The sequence below is a fragment of the Coturnix japonica genome, chromosome 5 (genome assembly GCF_054131305.1).
Source record: "Coturnix japonica strain WE chromosome 5, WE-NBRP24, whole genome shotgun sequence".
In the NCBI taxonomy this organism is placed as follows: Eukaryota; Metazoa; Chordata; class Aves; order Galliformes; family Phasianidae; genus Coturnix; species Coturnix japonica.
This window is the reverse complement of record NC_140667.1, coordinates 47,415,971-47,430,968: the sequence shown is the minus strand read 5'-3', so window position 1 is coordinate 47,430,968 and position 14,998 is coordinate 47,415,971. Positions and strand designations below refer to the sequence as shown.

At 41.9% G+C, this 14,998-nt stretch overlaps 2 protein-coding genes across 10 annotated transcripts in view; one reads left to right on the top strand and one right to left on the bottom strand.

Annotated features, from left to right (window-relative positions):
- Window positions 1–45: 45 nt before the first annotated feature.
- On the top strand, window positions 46–14,664 carry MOK (MOK protein kinase). Of its 9 annotated transcripts, none has more exons than XM_085549458.1 (13): window positions 46–143; window positions 3,243–3,357; window positions 4,840–4,929; window positions 6,040–6,110; window positions 6,987–7,065; window positions 7,526–7,574; window positions 8,630–8,808; window positions 10,951–11,052; window positions 11,440–11,613; window positions 11,848–11,959; window positions 12,299–12,499; window positions 12,587–12,678; window positions 12,905–14,664. In XM_085549458.1, exons 1-12 carry the CDS (start codon window positions 137–139, stop codon window positions 12,662–12,664), a joined length of 1,257 nt encoding a protein of 418 aa, XP_085405584.1. In that variant the 5' UTR covers window positions 46–136; the 3' UTR covers window positions 12,665–12,678; window positions 12,905–14,664. The 9 variants fall into 9 exon arrangements, with proteins under 9 accessions (XP_085405584.1, XP_085405587.1, XP_015720936.3 ...); XM_085549461.1 differs by having other exon boundaries at window positions 8,633–8,808; window positions 11,478–11,613; window positions 12,584–12,678; window positions 12,905–13,039; XM_015865450.3 differs by having other exon boundaries at window positions 12,584–12,678; window positions 12,905–13,039.
- The window catches only part of WDR20 (WD repeat domain 20), a 62,014-nt gene continuing 57,514 nt past the window's right edge, over window positions 10,499–14,998 (bottom strand). The window contains exon 4 of the mRNA XM_085549451.1: window positions 10,499–10,531. Coding sequence (XP_085405577.1) covers window positions 10,514–10,531 — 18 coding nt within the window. The 3' untranslated portion in view covers window positions 10,499–10,513. The remainder of the gene's footprint in view (window positions 10,532–14,998) is intronic.

Sequence of the window (14,998 nt, the reverse complement as noted above, 5' to 3'; positions counted from 1 at the left end):
GCCTGCGCAAGGCCGAGGCCCGGGCCGGGCAGACGGAGCGTGCGCGGTTACCAGGGAGACGGGAATACAACATGGCGCGCTGAGGGCCCGGCCGGGAACGGCACGAAGGGCTCGGGGAGCTGCGGGACAGCGCAGGATGAACAGTAAGGGGCTGCGGGATGAACAGTAAGGGGCTGCAGGATGAACAGTAAGGGGATGCAGGATGAACAGTAAGGGGATGCAGGATGAACAGTAAGGGGATGCGGGATGAACAGTAAGGGGATGCAGGATGAACAGTAAGGGGCTGCAGGATGAACAGTAAGGGGCTGCAGGATGAACAGTAAGGGGCTGCAGGATGAACAGTAAGGGGATGCAGGATGAACAGTAAGGGGCTGCAGGATGAACAGTAAGGGGCTGCAGGATGAACAGTAAGGGGATGCAGGATGAACAGTAAGGGGCTGCAGGATGAACAGTAAGGGGATGCAGGAATGGGGGGGAACGGGACCCGCTCGGCCCGAGGGCGGGAGGATCCTCCGAGTCGCGTTGTGGGCTCGGGTATCTGTGAGGCGGTACCGCCCGCAGCGCCGTGTGAAGGGCCGGGCGGTGGCGGGGCTCGGAGGCCGCAGCCCCGAGGTTTCCTCCCCTTGCTACACGGATAACGCTGCTCTGCTCGCCCAGCCTTCTCCAACAGCCCGATAAGCAGCGTTTCCTGCTCCTGCAGAGCAGCCCTGCCCGCCTCCCAGCCAAAGTTTCCTCGTACTACAATCTGCCAGCCATGCCTTCCATTGCTCGGCATCGCATACAGCCCATGTCACACCCCACGCTCTCTGCAGGCACCGAGTACCTCAGTTAGATGTCATGGCCTTGCAACCGTGTCTGGAGGCAACATTCCCATTGCTGTCTTCATTTCTTATTTCTTCCTTCCCAGCTGCCTGAATGCTGCATCTAAACCCCAGGCCTTTTTCTTCCTCAGCATCACGGCAGGCTCACAAAGTGTCTCATTCTGACTGTTGCAGTGCTGTCTCTTCAGTCACTTCACAATAGACTCTTTAGTTCCAAGCTGTGATTTTCTGTGCTCTCTAGATGCAGAATCTGGGCCCATGTCTATTAAATGCTCATCATTTTAATTGTTCTTCTGGGTTCTGTAGCTTGTCATACACCATTCTGCCTTTATAGTGAAGTATTACTCTTCTGCCATTCTCATGGCCACACCTCTGATGTTTCCTAGTCCTTATTTTATTGACTTATATGGAATTTTATTCCATTTCCCTATTCCTTGCCTTCTCTAGCATTTGAAGCCTTAACCTCTACATGTGCTGAAATAGCTAGGAAGGAAAGGTTAGTGTCAGGATTGCTACAGATGCCATTAAAAAGAAACCAGGGATAATCATACTTAGGAAGAAGTTGACTCACCCAACTGGTGATGAAGGTCTCTGGCTACAGACCCCTCCTTCTTAACAGAGAGCCCTCACACAGGAAATGTTCTTCCTTGCAAGGGAAGCCCTTAAATGAGCCCTGTGTCCACCCCTTGCAGTCACAGTGAGTTACAGATGAATCTCTTGCACTGTCCTTCCTGGGCCAGCTCCCCCTTCACCAGGTGCCCAATCACCAGTTCCCCTATAGACTAGTTGCCATCTTCTGAGGTATCAGTTATGTGGAAGTGAATGTTTAAGGATAAAATCTCCATAAATCTTGGCTTGTGGACTTAACCTCTAAATTAGTATGAAATCGCTGGTACACTGCAAGTCTAATTTGTTTTTCTTCTCAATCTATAAAATCGCTTATGCAATTATTCTTATAATGTTCGAGTTCCTCTCAGTTTCTCATTAAACCATAACCTGTTGTGTGATTGCTCTCCCATTTCCTCCCTAGGAGACTCTCCCATCTTCAGTGAGTCGGTTTGTTGAGAGTTTACATGCTAATTTTATGCATAAAAAAACCCAGACCATTTTGACTAATGCGATTTTCATTTCTGATTCTGCGCTTCAGTCAATTGCTTGCAGTTGTTTTGGTCTCTGCTGTCGTTCTTGTTACTGGTGAGGATGGCTCTCCAGTGTTATTCCTCAGGTGTTTGTTGTTTGCATGGGAGCTTCCTTTACACGGCTGTTATAACAATGAACAGAGCAGTGAGAACCAGAAGCAAAATGAAACATGTACTAAACCCCGTGGTCTCACCCACACCTTGGAGTCCCTGGCATTGTCTCCTTTACCCATAATGGTTTTCAAATTCTGTTTCTGCTTCTAATAATCGTTCCATACTTAATTGCGTAGAGAGCATTAGACTGCATGATTGTTTTTAAATTGCTCTGTTTTCTCTCTTTTTCTAATTCGAAGGCCTAATTTGTGAGTTTGGGGGGAAACAATGTAGGAAATGAAAAGTCTGTTTGAATTTATGGAGAATTATATAAATCTTCCTTGGAGTTACTGCTCTACTGCTGGTATTTCAGCTCCCCAGAGGGGCTGAATAGGGTAGAGGAGGTACCTCTACCTCCCTGGGTTTGGATCTTTCTCAAATAATAAGGCTAGCTCAAAAACAACAGTAGCATAGAGCTAAGCAGAGTTGGGTTTTGTGCAGATAGAATAAATGGAAGAATTATCAAGGATAGAATCGGTGGGTGCTATAAATAAAGGGGAACAGGAGGACAAGGTGGGTGAAGAAAAGCAGTCAGCAGGATTGAGAAGAGTTGATTAGAATGCTGGAGGGGAATAAAGGAGGAGAGAAATGTCAGTTCTGAAGGAGAGCAGAAGACTGAGAACATTTAAGAAAAGCCTTATTCTTGGCCTACTTGAAAACTCGTGTCTGGAGCTGATAGGGGAATAAAGCTTTAAAATCAGTAATTACTTTTCTTTGAAAAAAAGAAAAAAAAGTGAAACAATGCCAAGGTTCCCTTCCAAGGAAATGATACATTGCTGAAAGACACAAAGCATCAATGCGTTCCTCAGTTACTTTTGCATTGCAACAGAAAGAAAGGACAAGAAGTGCTGTGTAGAGAGCTCCATATCTGAGCAAGGAGGCAGTAGGTTACTCCTGGAGTTTGGATTTGTGTGTTTTAGGAGCATAAGCTTATGTAATACGAGCAGCAAAACGTTGTTTTCTGTTATTCCTTATATTTCCTCTCCAATAACGGATGTGTTAACAGAATAAAAAGCGTTTATTAAACAAAAGATTCCAGTAGTCAGAATTTAGCAGATTGTTATGGATCACTGCGCGGCCGTTATAACAATTTCTGTTGTAAACTGAAACAATATGTTTTTGTTTTTAGAATACAGACCAGTCTGTAAGATAGGAGAGGGAACGTTTTCTGATGTTCTGAAGATGCTGAGTCTTAAAGATGGAAAGTACTATGCGTGTAAATGCATGAAACAACACTTTAAAAGGTATGCGTAATTCATTGTATTCCTGCAGAGTATCCTATTTAAATGTAGTGGGGAAATGGAAAATAAGCATTAAGTGAAGGTTCCTGAATACTCATGTAGTAAAAAGGTTTACATGCAATGTAGGAAGAGATCTCTGCTTCTTGTCATGAAGGGCATTTCTATTTGGCATTGGGATTATTTCCTTGAGTACTTGAACTGACGTCCTCTACTGTAGCAAACGTTGCCTGACCACTGCTGGATCGAGGGTGAAACAAGAAAAATAGGGGCCATGTGGAAGCAGAGACATTCACTTGACATTCTTCTCCAAATATACATGCACCCAGCTCTGCTTTTTTGGGTCACTGACCTTGTATTCTCACTTAAATCCCTTCACTTCCTCCTGATCGCAGTGGGAGTGACACATTTGTACAGAAGACGTGAATTAGGGCAGTTTGCTCTTTAGTGAAACTTCACCGTATGTCTCAGAGCTTTAGAGAAGGAAAAGTGGAAGTGTGAAAGAATTACTGTGAGCTCTAACAGACAGAAAAGAACCCAAATATCTCCAGTTAATGATGTGACTTCTGATTCTCAGCCAAGCTGGACAACTGCTGGGTCATTTATAAATTACCTACTACTGACCAGACTTGTCCAGTTTATGATCAAAAGAGTATTGAAACTACCTGCTCAGCTCCATAAGCGTCAGGAGGTTTGCAATTCAGTGCTAGGGAATAACAAGCCAACTTGTATTCTCATATAGTATGTTTTTAATGTTTTTAGGCCTTTAACCCTCTGGTGAATTGACTGACAAATTCTCTCGGTAAACTCTTTGGGCAATAGACAGGTGTTTTAAACAGAACAAGCCCATTCAAAGCATTTCTCCTGGTTTCAGATTAGGAAATTATGATCTGATGCTTAGCTTTAAAGTGATGGAAAAGCTTATGTCTCCTCTTCTGATCCATTTAACAGTGTACAAACTCCTTGTTTCCTCCTACCTCCTCAGAGGTTTGATAGCATGTAGTTTTGTTGTTTATTATCGTCTAGGAGAGCAACAGAATAATTAACCAACAGCTGAATAGTACATATTGCTGTATAATGTAATTGCTCAACATCCAAACTGAATTTTAAATGTTAAATTTGGCAAGGCTAGACTGTCACTTCCAGCATCATGCTGAGCAGTAATTGGTATGTGTGCTACACCAGCTCAGAATGAACAGCATCATATTATGTGACACAAAATTCCTCCCAGCTGCACAGTAACTGCTGTCTGGAGCACAGCACATGACTGATCGTGTTAAGGTAAGTCCAGCTGCTCTGGACTGCAAGGAGGAGTAGAGCCAATAATCTGCTGATTACTGATTTGTTCCATAAAGAAACAAAGCGGGCAATTTATCTGATGTTGCATTTGAAAGTTCAGTTTCAGACTAAAGTGGAGCGAGTTCAGACAGTCATGGCAGGGGAGGACAATTATAATCTGATCTCTTTTTCTTTTTAATTCAATTTTAGTATTGAACAAGTGAATAGCCTGTGTGAAATACAAGCCCTGAGGAGGTTGAGTCCACATCCTAATATCCTTACGTTACATGAAGTTGTTTTGTAAGTATGGTTTGTTCGTTTCTTCCTTATTTTGTTCAAGCAATATGTGGTAACTTCTGGATCTAGAGGCAACCTGTGGGAGCTTAGCCAGCCTTTCATTCCAGCAGAAAGAAAAAATAGCAGATCTGTCAAATTCTGAAGTCATCGTGTTTTTTTGTTAAATGAGAGCTTACTGTCTTCTGCAGCAGCCTGAAAAACACTTCAACATCCGTATTAAGACGACAGGCGAGATGTATTTCTAGCACACCCAAACTTCATGTCATAACATATAATACTTGCTGATGATGTGAACCCATGTCCCAAACTCAGTGAGTTACTTTAACTACACAACACTGAGTCTGCTGTAGACTCTTGGTTTGGCATGCTCAAAGCTTATCTGCTGAAATAAATAATCAGTTAATATCACCCTGGTTCTTTGTTGATCTTGGTTTGGCCTGGCAGTTTGAAGTGGGGATCCAGACAAGCTATTTGGCAGCAACGTTTTGTAGGTAGCAAATAATACATGAGAAGCTGGTAGTCATATCAGCAGCTCAGCTCTCTGGAATTCTCAGCTTCAGTTGCTGTGATGTTAATAAAGTGTAATCCAGATGGCCAACCAGCTCGCTTTAAAGCTGTGCTTTAATGCAATTATCTCTTAGAAAAACTGAAGACCTAGAGATACTTGCCTCTGCAGGGCAGTGAAATGGAAAATAAAGTGCTGGATATAGAATTGTGTACTTAAAACTGCTGTGAGCAGAGAGTCCAGTCAGACAGTTATTTCCACTCAAGCAAGAAGGTATTTTCATATATGACATAATGTTTTTCCTACCACGTTGTAAGGTTGTATCACTTCAATTTAACTGGAAATTTCTTGACACTGAACAGTGTTGTGTAGCTCAAAACAAAAGCATTCCAATACCTGCACAGAGTAAGTCCATTACATTTTGCAAAAGACACTCTGGATAGTGCAAACTGTAGGTATGAAACGTCACAGCCTAAGCTGGAAAACATGAAAGCATCAATTGAAAGCGTCCATTTTAGTACTGGTTAAATTGCTTTTTCTCTAGGCTGTATACAAATCAACATGTACATTTTATTTCTAGTTTAAAGTCTCCTAATTTGTTTCTCCAGTGATAGAAAAGCTGGCTGCCTTTCACTGATATGTGAACTTATGGATATGAATATTTATGAGCTGATAAAAGGTATGTGGCATATGCTTAAACAGACAAACTCTCCTCGTGTAGACAGAGTGGAATTAATTACATTCTCTTCGCTCTTCCATGTTATGAAGTTTATAGTGGAATGTTGTGCTGTACTGATTTACTCTCTTTCATCTACCCAGCTGTTGAGGGCATGGATGCACGCAGAAGGTTTCTAATGAGTCAGGCCAATGTTCCTCTGTTTCTGCAGTTGAACTTTACATGACAACTTGGAAACAACCTTGACTACCAAAAAAATGGCTTTAGATAACACAAAAAATGCGATTTGAAGAGGCTTTTGTTAGGTCAGCACCACATGAAACAATTTGACAGTTATTCCAGTCTGTTTTAAAGACCACTCAGTAACACTTCTCCACTTTTCAGTGAACGTTTTTCACTATAAAACACCCATTTTGTAGAATCCCGAATGTGGCTGTCAAAGCAGGTGGATGCCACAGGTGTCAGCCAGAACACTTTGGTCATTTAAAATGAGGAAGTAAATAAGGCTCAGAGAGAGGTGGGGAAGATGCCCCCAGGAAAAACGAGTGCAGCCTCCTAATGCTGCCTTATTTAGACGTTTAGAAGTGAAATACTGGAGTTCCATCAGAACTCACAGATAATGGAAGAAAACAGGCAGTAAAAGTTAAGGCTGTTTACAGACCGCTGAGCTGACAGTTATGTTAGCCCAGCTATTCTGATCTTCACTGAAATTTAAATATGCCTGAATTTGAGTGGAAAATGGCTTACAAAGGTAGCTATTAAAGACAAAATAGTGTGACTGGAAATGTAATGTCAGGGCATTATTGGAAGCTGAAGAGTCCTTCCTTGTATTCTCTCATTTGCTAAAAATGACCTGTACAACTTGAAATTTAATTCTAGGACGGAGAAAGCCATTACCTGAAAAAAAAATAAAGAACTACATGTACCAGTTATGCAAATCTCTCGATCACATACATAGGTAAGAAACCTTCACGGTAAATGCATCATTCACTGATGTCAGGGTCATTGCTGAGCAGATCCATACAAGTACCTGAGGCAGCAGACTGCTGCAGGGGGAGAAAAAGAAATCGCCCAGGTATAAGTTGGTGGCCAGTGCTGCTGCCAGAGGAGCTGCAGGAAGCAATTCTGGGAGTGTGGGGGCTTTTCCCATCCTTTTGTAACTACACAAGAGCAACAGTGGAACGCTTGACCTCCCCTTCCTCCACTCCCCTTTCCCCTCTCCCATACCTGCAGCTCTTGTCCCACTGTGCTGCTAAAATTACTTCTTTACTCTGCTGTTGGTGAGGCTGATGGAAGTGTTAGTTACTTTATGGTTATTTGTTTGGTTGGGTTTTGTTTGTTTTGCAATTAAATGGAAGCATTGATAATATTTATCTTTGCACTGAACTCTTCTCTCTGATGTGTTTATATTGGTACAGAAATGGGATATTTCACAGAGATGTGAAACCAGAAAACATATTAATAAAGGTAATGTTTATACTTATATAAGTGACTGTAATATGATAGCATTATATTATTTATATTATATATAAAAATATAAACATTATATAATTTATATAAATCACATAAAAGGTTGCCTCTAATGCTTCAGTCCTAATCTGTAGGAATGAAGGAACAAGCAGATTTGTTACTGGCACAAACCTGAGGTAGATCAGATACGTGAGAGCCTCACTGTGTCCATGCCCACGTGTCAAAGCCCCAAGGCCAGGCTGGATGGGCTTTGAGCAACCTGCTCTAGTGGGAGGTATCCCTGCCTATAGCAGGGAGATTGGAACTGGATGATCTTTTAATTCCCTTCCAACCTGAACCATTTTGATTCTATGACGATTCTCTGCCAACCTGGAAATGTTCCTTAATCATGTATCGATGTATATTTTCCGCTGTGTTGATATAGAGACAAGCAACAGGGTTCAGTTCTGCATCTTTCTTTCTAGGTTTAATCTCTGAGTGTAGTGGAAGTTACCCCTACAGAAGAGGGAGCTTGCAGATTTCTTCACTGGAATCTGTTCTCTCAGCACTTTCAGAATGTTATTTTGCTAATGCCCGAAAACCAAGGATTTTAAGATCCAATTGATGAAATGTTATTTTCTGGAGATATTTTTTTCCCTTTTTTATGTCATAGAAGCATACAGGAGAGAACTGTCGCAAAGAGAAGCTGAAACCATCCGTTCTACCACTGCTAAACACAAGAAGTCAAAGAAAATAACTTAATCCAGATGTCCTATTTAGCAGCCTTCCTTTCAGTAATTGTCCATATGCTTTTCAATTAACTCTTAGCTCTATCTTTTAATGATGTAGAGAAAGGCATTTCTGCATATTATGGGACACAAATCTCTTCATCTCTTGGCTCTATGTGCTATTTAAATGCAGTTTCACTGCTATAACACTCCCCTGGGGCTTTCTGAAATGGTATTCTTTAAGTAATCTGTGATTTCTTTTATGGCGACTACTTCATATGTCTCAGGAAAATCCTTGCCTGAATATTTCTGTGTTTCTAAATTCAAAATACTTTATTTTTGCAGCAGAATACCCTGAAGTTGGCAGATTTTGGATCCTGTAGGATGATATACTCAAAGCAGCCATACACAGAATATATCTCCACACGCTGGTACCGAGCACCTGAATGCCTGCTTACAAATGGCTACTATAGCTACAAAATGGATATATGGAGCGCTGGCTGTGTTTTCTATGAAATCACAAGGTACCGTGTTCAGTGGAGGGTCTTGTTTATTGTTATCAGGACAATCGAAGGTAAATAATTGAAATAAGGAGCACATGGTAAAAGTAATCTGCTCTTTGTTTCCAAAGAGCACTTCACTGCACGACCAGTCTGCAGGGCTGATGAGGCAGTAATCATCCCCTGTCTGGCACACTGTTCACCTTATTGTGCCAGTAGTGAAGCAGCAAGATGTGAGGGAAAACCTCATACCTGATACAAAATATTTACAAGGAGAATAACAGTGTTGAACTGGTCTCTGGTCCCACACCTCTGCCTTCATACTGAATGTTACAGGGATGTACTTCATCTGCCCTGTCTCTAAAGTACGGCTCAAGTCCCAGCACGGCTATCACTAGTTCTCCTCAGCCCTGTTAATACACCTGATGGCAAATTTTCCCCTTTTTTCGTGATTTCTGTGAAAATGGGAGATGAGAGGAGGCACTCCCTGCATTTCCTAGTTGGTGTATGAAATGGTTCATTCAAGACCCTTGTGCCATGCCAGGCCCTTATGTCCTGTGATATTTTCAGGTTGGGTTCTGGTGAGGGAAGCGTTCAGATCAAAAATAGATTAAAGGCCTATAGATTATCAAAGATGAGAAAACCATAACACAGCAAAATTGTCCTTGGGCTTCAGAAAACGGAAAACTACAAACCACTGTGACTGTTCCTCCAGTCTCTCAGTGCCTTAGCAACAGCAGCAGTTCTCCACTCTCCTCCCACACTGCTCCTCTCATACGCAACCAGGAGTGGTAACATTTGCTTTGCTTCTTTCTTCCTCCTCCACATGGCGAGCGCAGCTGCTGCCATCGCATTAAATGACAACTCTTATGCTTTGGCTGCTAACTTGTAGAAACTGTTCTCGTTCGGTCAGAAAACTGTTAACAGAAAAATCCCAAACGTGGTAGTTCTCTTGCAAAGTAAATGGGGAACAAATGTTTTAGAAATGCTGTGTTTTCCCAGTTCGGTTGGAATTGGTGCGCGTTGAAGTTCTGCAAGAAAATTACACACTGCAAACGAGAGATTTCCTCCTCATTTTAGCTTAATGTAGGAAATTTCCGGCTTTGCAACCACTGCACGTTATCAGAAACCTAATAGATGTGCTCAGAAAGAAACAGGGAATGCTCCTTGGAAGTAATTGGATTTTAAAGAGTGCAGCTTTGCCAGGCTGAGGGAAGCTATGGACAGGTTTGTTTCTTCTGAAGAGGATCTTGCAGTTTTTGCTGTTGAACATTTGCCAAAGTCTTTACACTTGAGACCGTATTTTTGCAAGAATCTTCTAGTCTTACTTGGCCACACTTGTCTTTCAAGTCTTCTCCCTTTCTCTGCTCCTCGTAAGCCGGGGTTCCTGCATTGCTCAGAGTTCCTTCCTTTTGTGGACTGTGCAGTTGTTGCTCCTTCAGCTGTAGCTTCACACTTGGAGATGGTGCATTTTGGACAATTTTTGTCAGTCACACAAAAGATACTCCCAGTCCTTCTTGGACTGTGAGATAGAGCTGTGCAACAGGAATCAAATCTCTTCTTCTTCCTCTCCAAGCTTTACAAAGGCATTCAGAGAGGTGAGCAGGCAGCTGTCGGATTGAATTTACCAAGAGTTAATAGAAGTTTCTCCCTTCTACAAAGGAGGATGAATGTTTTACTTTCAAGAACCACGTGGTGCGAAGGAAGAAGCATTTCTTAAGATCACATGTCAAATGAAATGCTCTGCCTGCATGGAAGAAGGGAACACAGGCATGAATTGAATATGTGGACCTAACTTGTTGAGTCAGATTGCTCTATTGATAACAACGTTTTCAAGGACTCTTTGCAAGTTTTATATTAACTGAGGATCAGCTCAGGAATGTAGTTCAAATTACCATCTCTCCAGTGCTGCTGCCTGAAAAGAACCTGTGTGTAGGAATGGAATGTTTCTTATAAATATGTATTTCTTTGTGCATACAGAGAGAGGGACTGCTTGGTTTTGCTGTCTTAAAAGGAGGAAAACGCTCTGTTTTCTGGGATCTGCTACTTTGCTAGAAGAAAACAAAATCCTCCATCCGTTACCTTTCACAAGGAGGGATGTTGTCCTTATGTGTGGAAAGGACAACTATACATTTCTATTTCATAACCCAAACTCGTACTTTGCAGTTTTCAGCCTCTCTTTCCTGGATCTAATGATCTGGACCAAATATCAAAAATCCACGATGCCATCGGCACTCCTGCCAACAGAACCCTCAACAAGTTCAAGCAGTAAGTATGCATCTCATCGCTGTTCAATATGCTCAGTACGACTGTACAGCTGGGACTGTTCTGGGCAGGGAACCGCCACAAAATTCTCCTGCTGTTGTGACAGCTGCTGTCCAAAGAGCGGTGCCTTCTTAATGCCGCTCTTCCCCAGAGACCGTCACACATTTGTGATCCTTGTAGGCAAAGCAAAAGAAATCTGAGCTTACAACTATCTTATGTGGCCCTTCCCCCCCGCCCCATACTATGCTTAAGGCCAATGACATAACTTGTCCAAGTTTTACTTACCCCTACCAAATGATTACCTAACTCGGATTGTTTTTTTTTCTACTGTAAGTTGCAATTTTGCTGTGCCTTATTTATGAGTAACTGTTCTCAACTTGCTTAACACAGGTCAACAATTCTGAATTTTCATTTCCCTTTTAAAAAAGGAAAAGGAATACCTCCTATGGCGCACAGTTTACCTGCTAAGGGATTAACTCTCCTGTATGCAATGATAAAATACGATCCTGACGAGAGAATTGCTGCCCATCAAGCACTGCAGCATCCTTATTTTCAGGAGCTCTGGCAAGTGACTTCAAATCATTTCAATCTTGAACACTAAGATCAAGAGGTGGAATAACACTGTGTGCTTGTTGTTTCAAGTGGATTGAAGTGAAGTTTGCTTACAGTGCTGATACTTTGCTTTTCAATACAATGAAATACCGGTCAGCACAATTCTTTGCACCGAGTCCAAACTTCATCTAAGGCAGAACTGACGTTTTTCCTCTTTTTCTCTTCTTTTTCTCCCAAACTTTTTAGGGCAGCTGATAAACAAGCTTTGGCCGCACAGAAAAAAGTAAGATTTCTAGAAAACACAGTAGGACAAGTACCTCTGCGTTTGTGGCAAACTTCAAAGGGAACTCAACGAGAGGTAATATTTACTTGGAAGCACTGACAGTCCTCTTTGAGGAGGTAATATGTGAGACTGAGCTTGTTAGCTAGAAACAGATGTTTTACTTAAGCTGATTACTTGGTTTTACTAGGTCTGCCCCAAACCAATTGTCTTCACTGGGTCTGGAGCAGAACCCCACCCTCCAAACCCTGCAACAAATGGGTTAGAATCTAAATCAGTGGGAGCTTTGTGAGAATTTCCATAAGGAAAACATTGCACCAAACAACAACAAACAAGTGAACACAGTGAAACAGCGTTTGATTTGTTTTCTATAAGCTGTTCTCAGAGGAATTAAACGTTATTTCTCTATCCTAAAAGCATTCTCTTAGGAAAGCCCAGGATAAAGCAAAATGTCAGCATGGACTTCCTTGTGGAGAACTGCCAATGCTCAGCCCTTCTGCAGCAGCGAACCTGCCTCCCCCTTCTACACCTGCTTCACATTCAGTTTTTCCTGCAGCTGAGGAAAGCGGTGAAGTCTCTGTGCTGCAGTCCATTAGATCAATCGGATCGAGTATGGAGGTACAGATTCTCACTTGCTCATTAAAGTATAACAACAAAATACGTTTTTTTGGAGCATATTTCAAAATTCTGTTGTTTCTTCAGCAGTCTGAGAAAAAGAAGACTTGTAAGTCTTCGCTGAAACATTGCCACTTACCTGCTATAGGACGGGGAGGAGGAAGTTAATGACCACTTTTAAGGTACTGAGAGGGTGTAGAAAAACAAGACTATGCAGTGATCATTGTTAGAGATCCAACAAGAGCAACAGTGCTTTATCTTGTGCTTCTCTGTCAGAAACCCCCTGAGCTATAAAGGGCTGCTTACCCAGTGCTTTGGTGTTCTGCTCCCAAAGATGATGGGTATTTAATTCAACACTCTACACTGGACTTTCTAAATATATCCTTTTTTTTTTTTTTTTCCTTTTAGAACCCGATGGAAGAAGGGATTGGTTAAAAATGACACAAGAGGATTTGCTGAGGTTCAGTGTTAGGAGTGGAATGTTACCTACAAAATACAAGTTTCCGTATTAGATAATAAATGACCACTAACTTCTGGAAGGTATTTACCTCCTGTATTTAATGACTTCAACCTCAAGCTTTACTGAGAACTTGCAGATTATGCAAACATATATTTGATTATGATACAGTTAGTGTAACTGGTCAGTGTTTTTATATACCTACCAGTTACAAGGGTAAGCAACTTTTTATCTGGTTCAAAAGCAAACCAGCTGAGACTCTGCTCACATACTTGTCTTAGTGGAGGAATTGCAGTCCGACAGTAGGTCAGAGAAAAGGGAGACTTAAACAGCAGAATGCAACAGCACAGGTAGAAGCTGTTTCTCATTGTAGTTTGCAAGTCATACTGGGTGAAGGTCATCTTTCTCCTACTTCTAAGTAGAAAATAATTCCTAACCTTGATTATATCAAAAGTGAGTGTGAGTACATGAAGTCACGGTGACCAGCTGAGTTCTACTGTCCTGCTACTGATATTCATCTTTGTATGTTAGAAGTTCATACTGTTCAAACCAAACAGGTAGAGAGCTTTAACAGTAATAAGGCAATCCAACATTTGTTTGAATTTCTAGCATTGGTTTAGACACCAAAAACTAATAGGAGGTGTGATGCTAAGCTTGGCAAGGACTGCAGCTCTACAGGCAACACAGTATGAACAGTCACCTCTGACTTATTACAGTTTTTGCTTTGAGCTTATCCAGTGGTTTGTGCTTTTTTCCTCAGGAGCAGATGATGAAGAGAAAAGGTTATCAGACTTTGTGTATCAGCAGCAGTTTTCTCTCACATCAGTGTTTGGGGCTGTTGGTCCGTTAGAATGGAAAAGAAGCAGACTGCTTTTGCTATGAAAATTGGGTATTTCATATGAAGCTTTACTGTGGAATGTTATCTTCATTTATTTTAAGCTTTCAGGTGGATTTGGCACATTTTGGCGCATGCGGTGCTTCGCAGACAGTTATTTAATAACAAGTTCCTTACTATTCTTCTGGAAACCAAGTATAGTTCTCTGACTGTTGGATTAGGGGGCAAACATGAGTTTTCCCACTTGCTTTCTAGTTAAAAGACATTCAACTTTAAAATATAAATTGGCAAGTGTTGTTCCTAAAGTTCTGCGCTGAGATGATGTGTTTCATTATTTGCTTTAAGCTGTCATTATTTTTTCCCTCCCACGTTAAGAGCTACACCTTTTGTAAACCTCTGCGTTATTTCCAGGTTAAGTTGTTTTCCTCTTCCTCCTAAAATCAGTTTTTCCACAGTGGATGAAGGACGGGGGGTGGGAGGCTTCCAGGTGATGGCCAAGTGGGAGAGAGACTGCAAGACACCAAAAGCACTTGTGGACTCCTTGAACGCTGTTCAACTACGACTGGTAGCAGGATGTGCTCTGCAAACAGGTCTGTAAGTAGCTGCTGTTATTACCTGATGTTGGATGTTGTGCTCCCTACAGCACTGTTATGTGGGTTGTTTATTTTCCCTGCAGCTGGAAATCACAAAAAGCCTTTTAAAGGCCTTTATTACATCATTTCCTCAACTGTTTCACTTTGACTCAGGCCATATGAAGCACTCAAACAAAGAATTCTCCTCCAGGGAGATAGATACGTTAGTTTCTGGTGATGAGGTTTATCTGTATTTTAGCAGTTAAACCCAACACGTTAATAAAGCAGAACTTATGAACAATAATGCTGCTCAGTTTCAGTATTTTCCCCATTCCCAGTATTTTAGGAAGCCCCAAGTATATGAGAATTGTAAAGTATGGTTCTGCCTTTAAATGAAGTAGATGATCCAAATGCCAGTTTATAAATACATCTGGCACTTCCTTACATGCCATCTGCACAACAAGAATGAGTGATGCAGATACAAGCAGCACAGCTGTTTTTCTCCAAGTTTTCATTCCTCTCCTGCCTAAAGGTGCCTAGTGGTCACTCGCAGTTAAAAGCGTTCCACCCAGCTCTGTGCAGGGAGCAGGACGGGCAGTTGGTGCTGAATTATGGCCTTGTGCAGAGCCTGTGCCTGC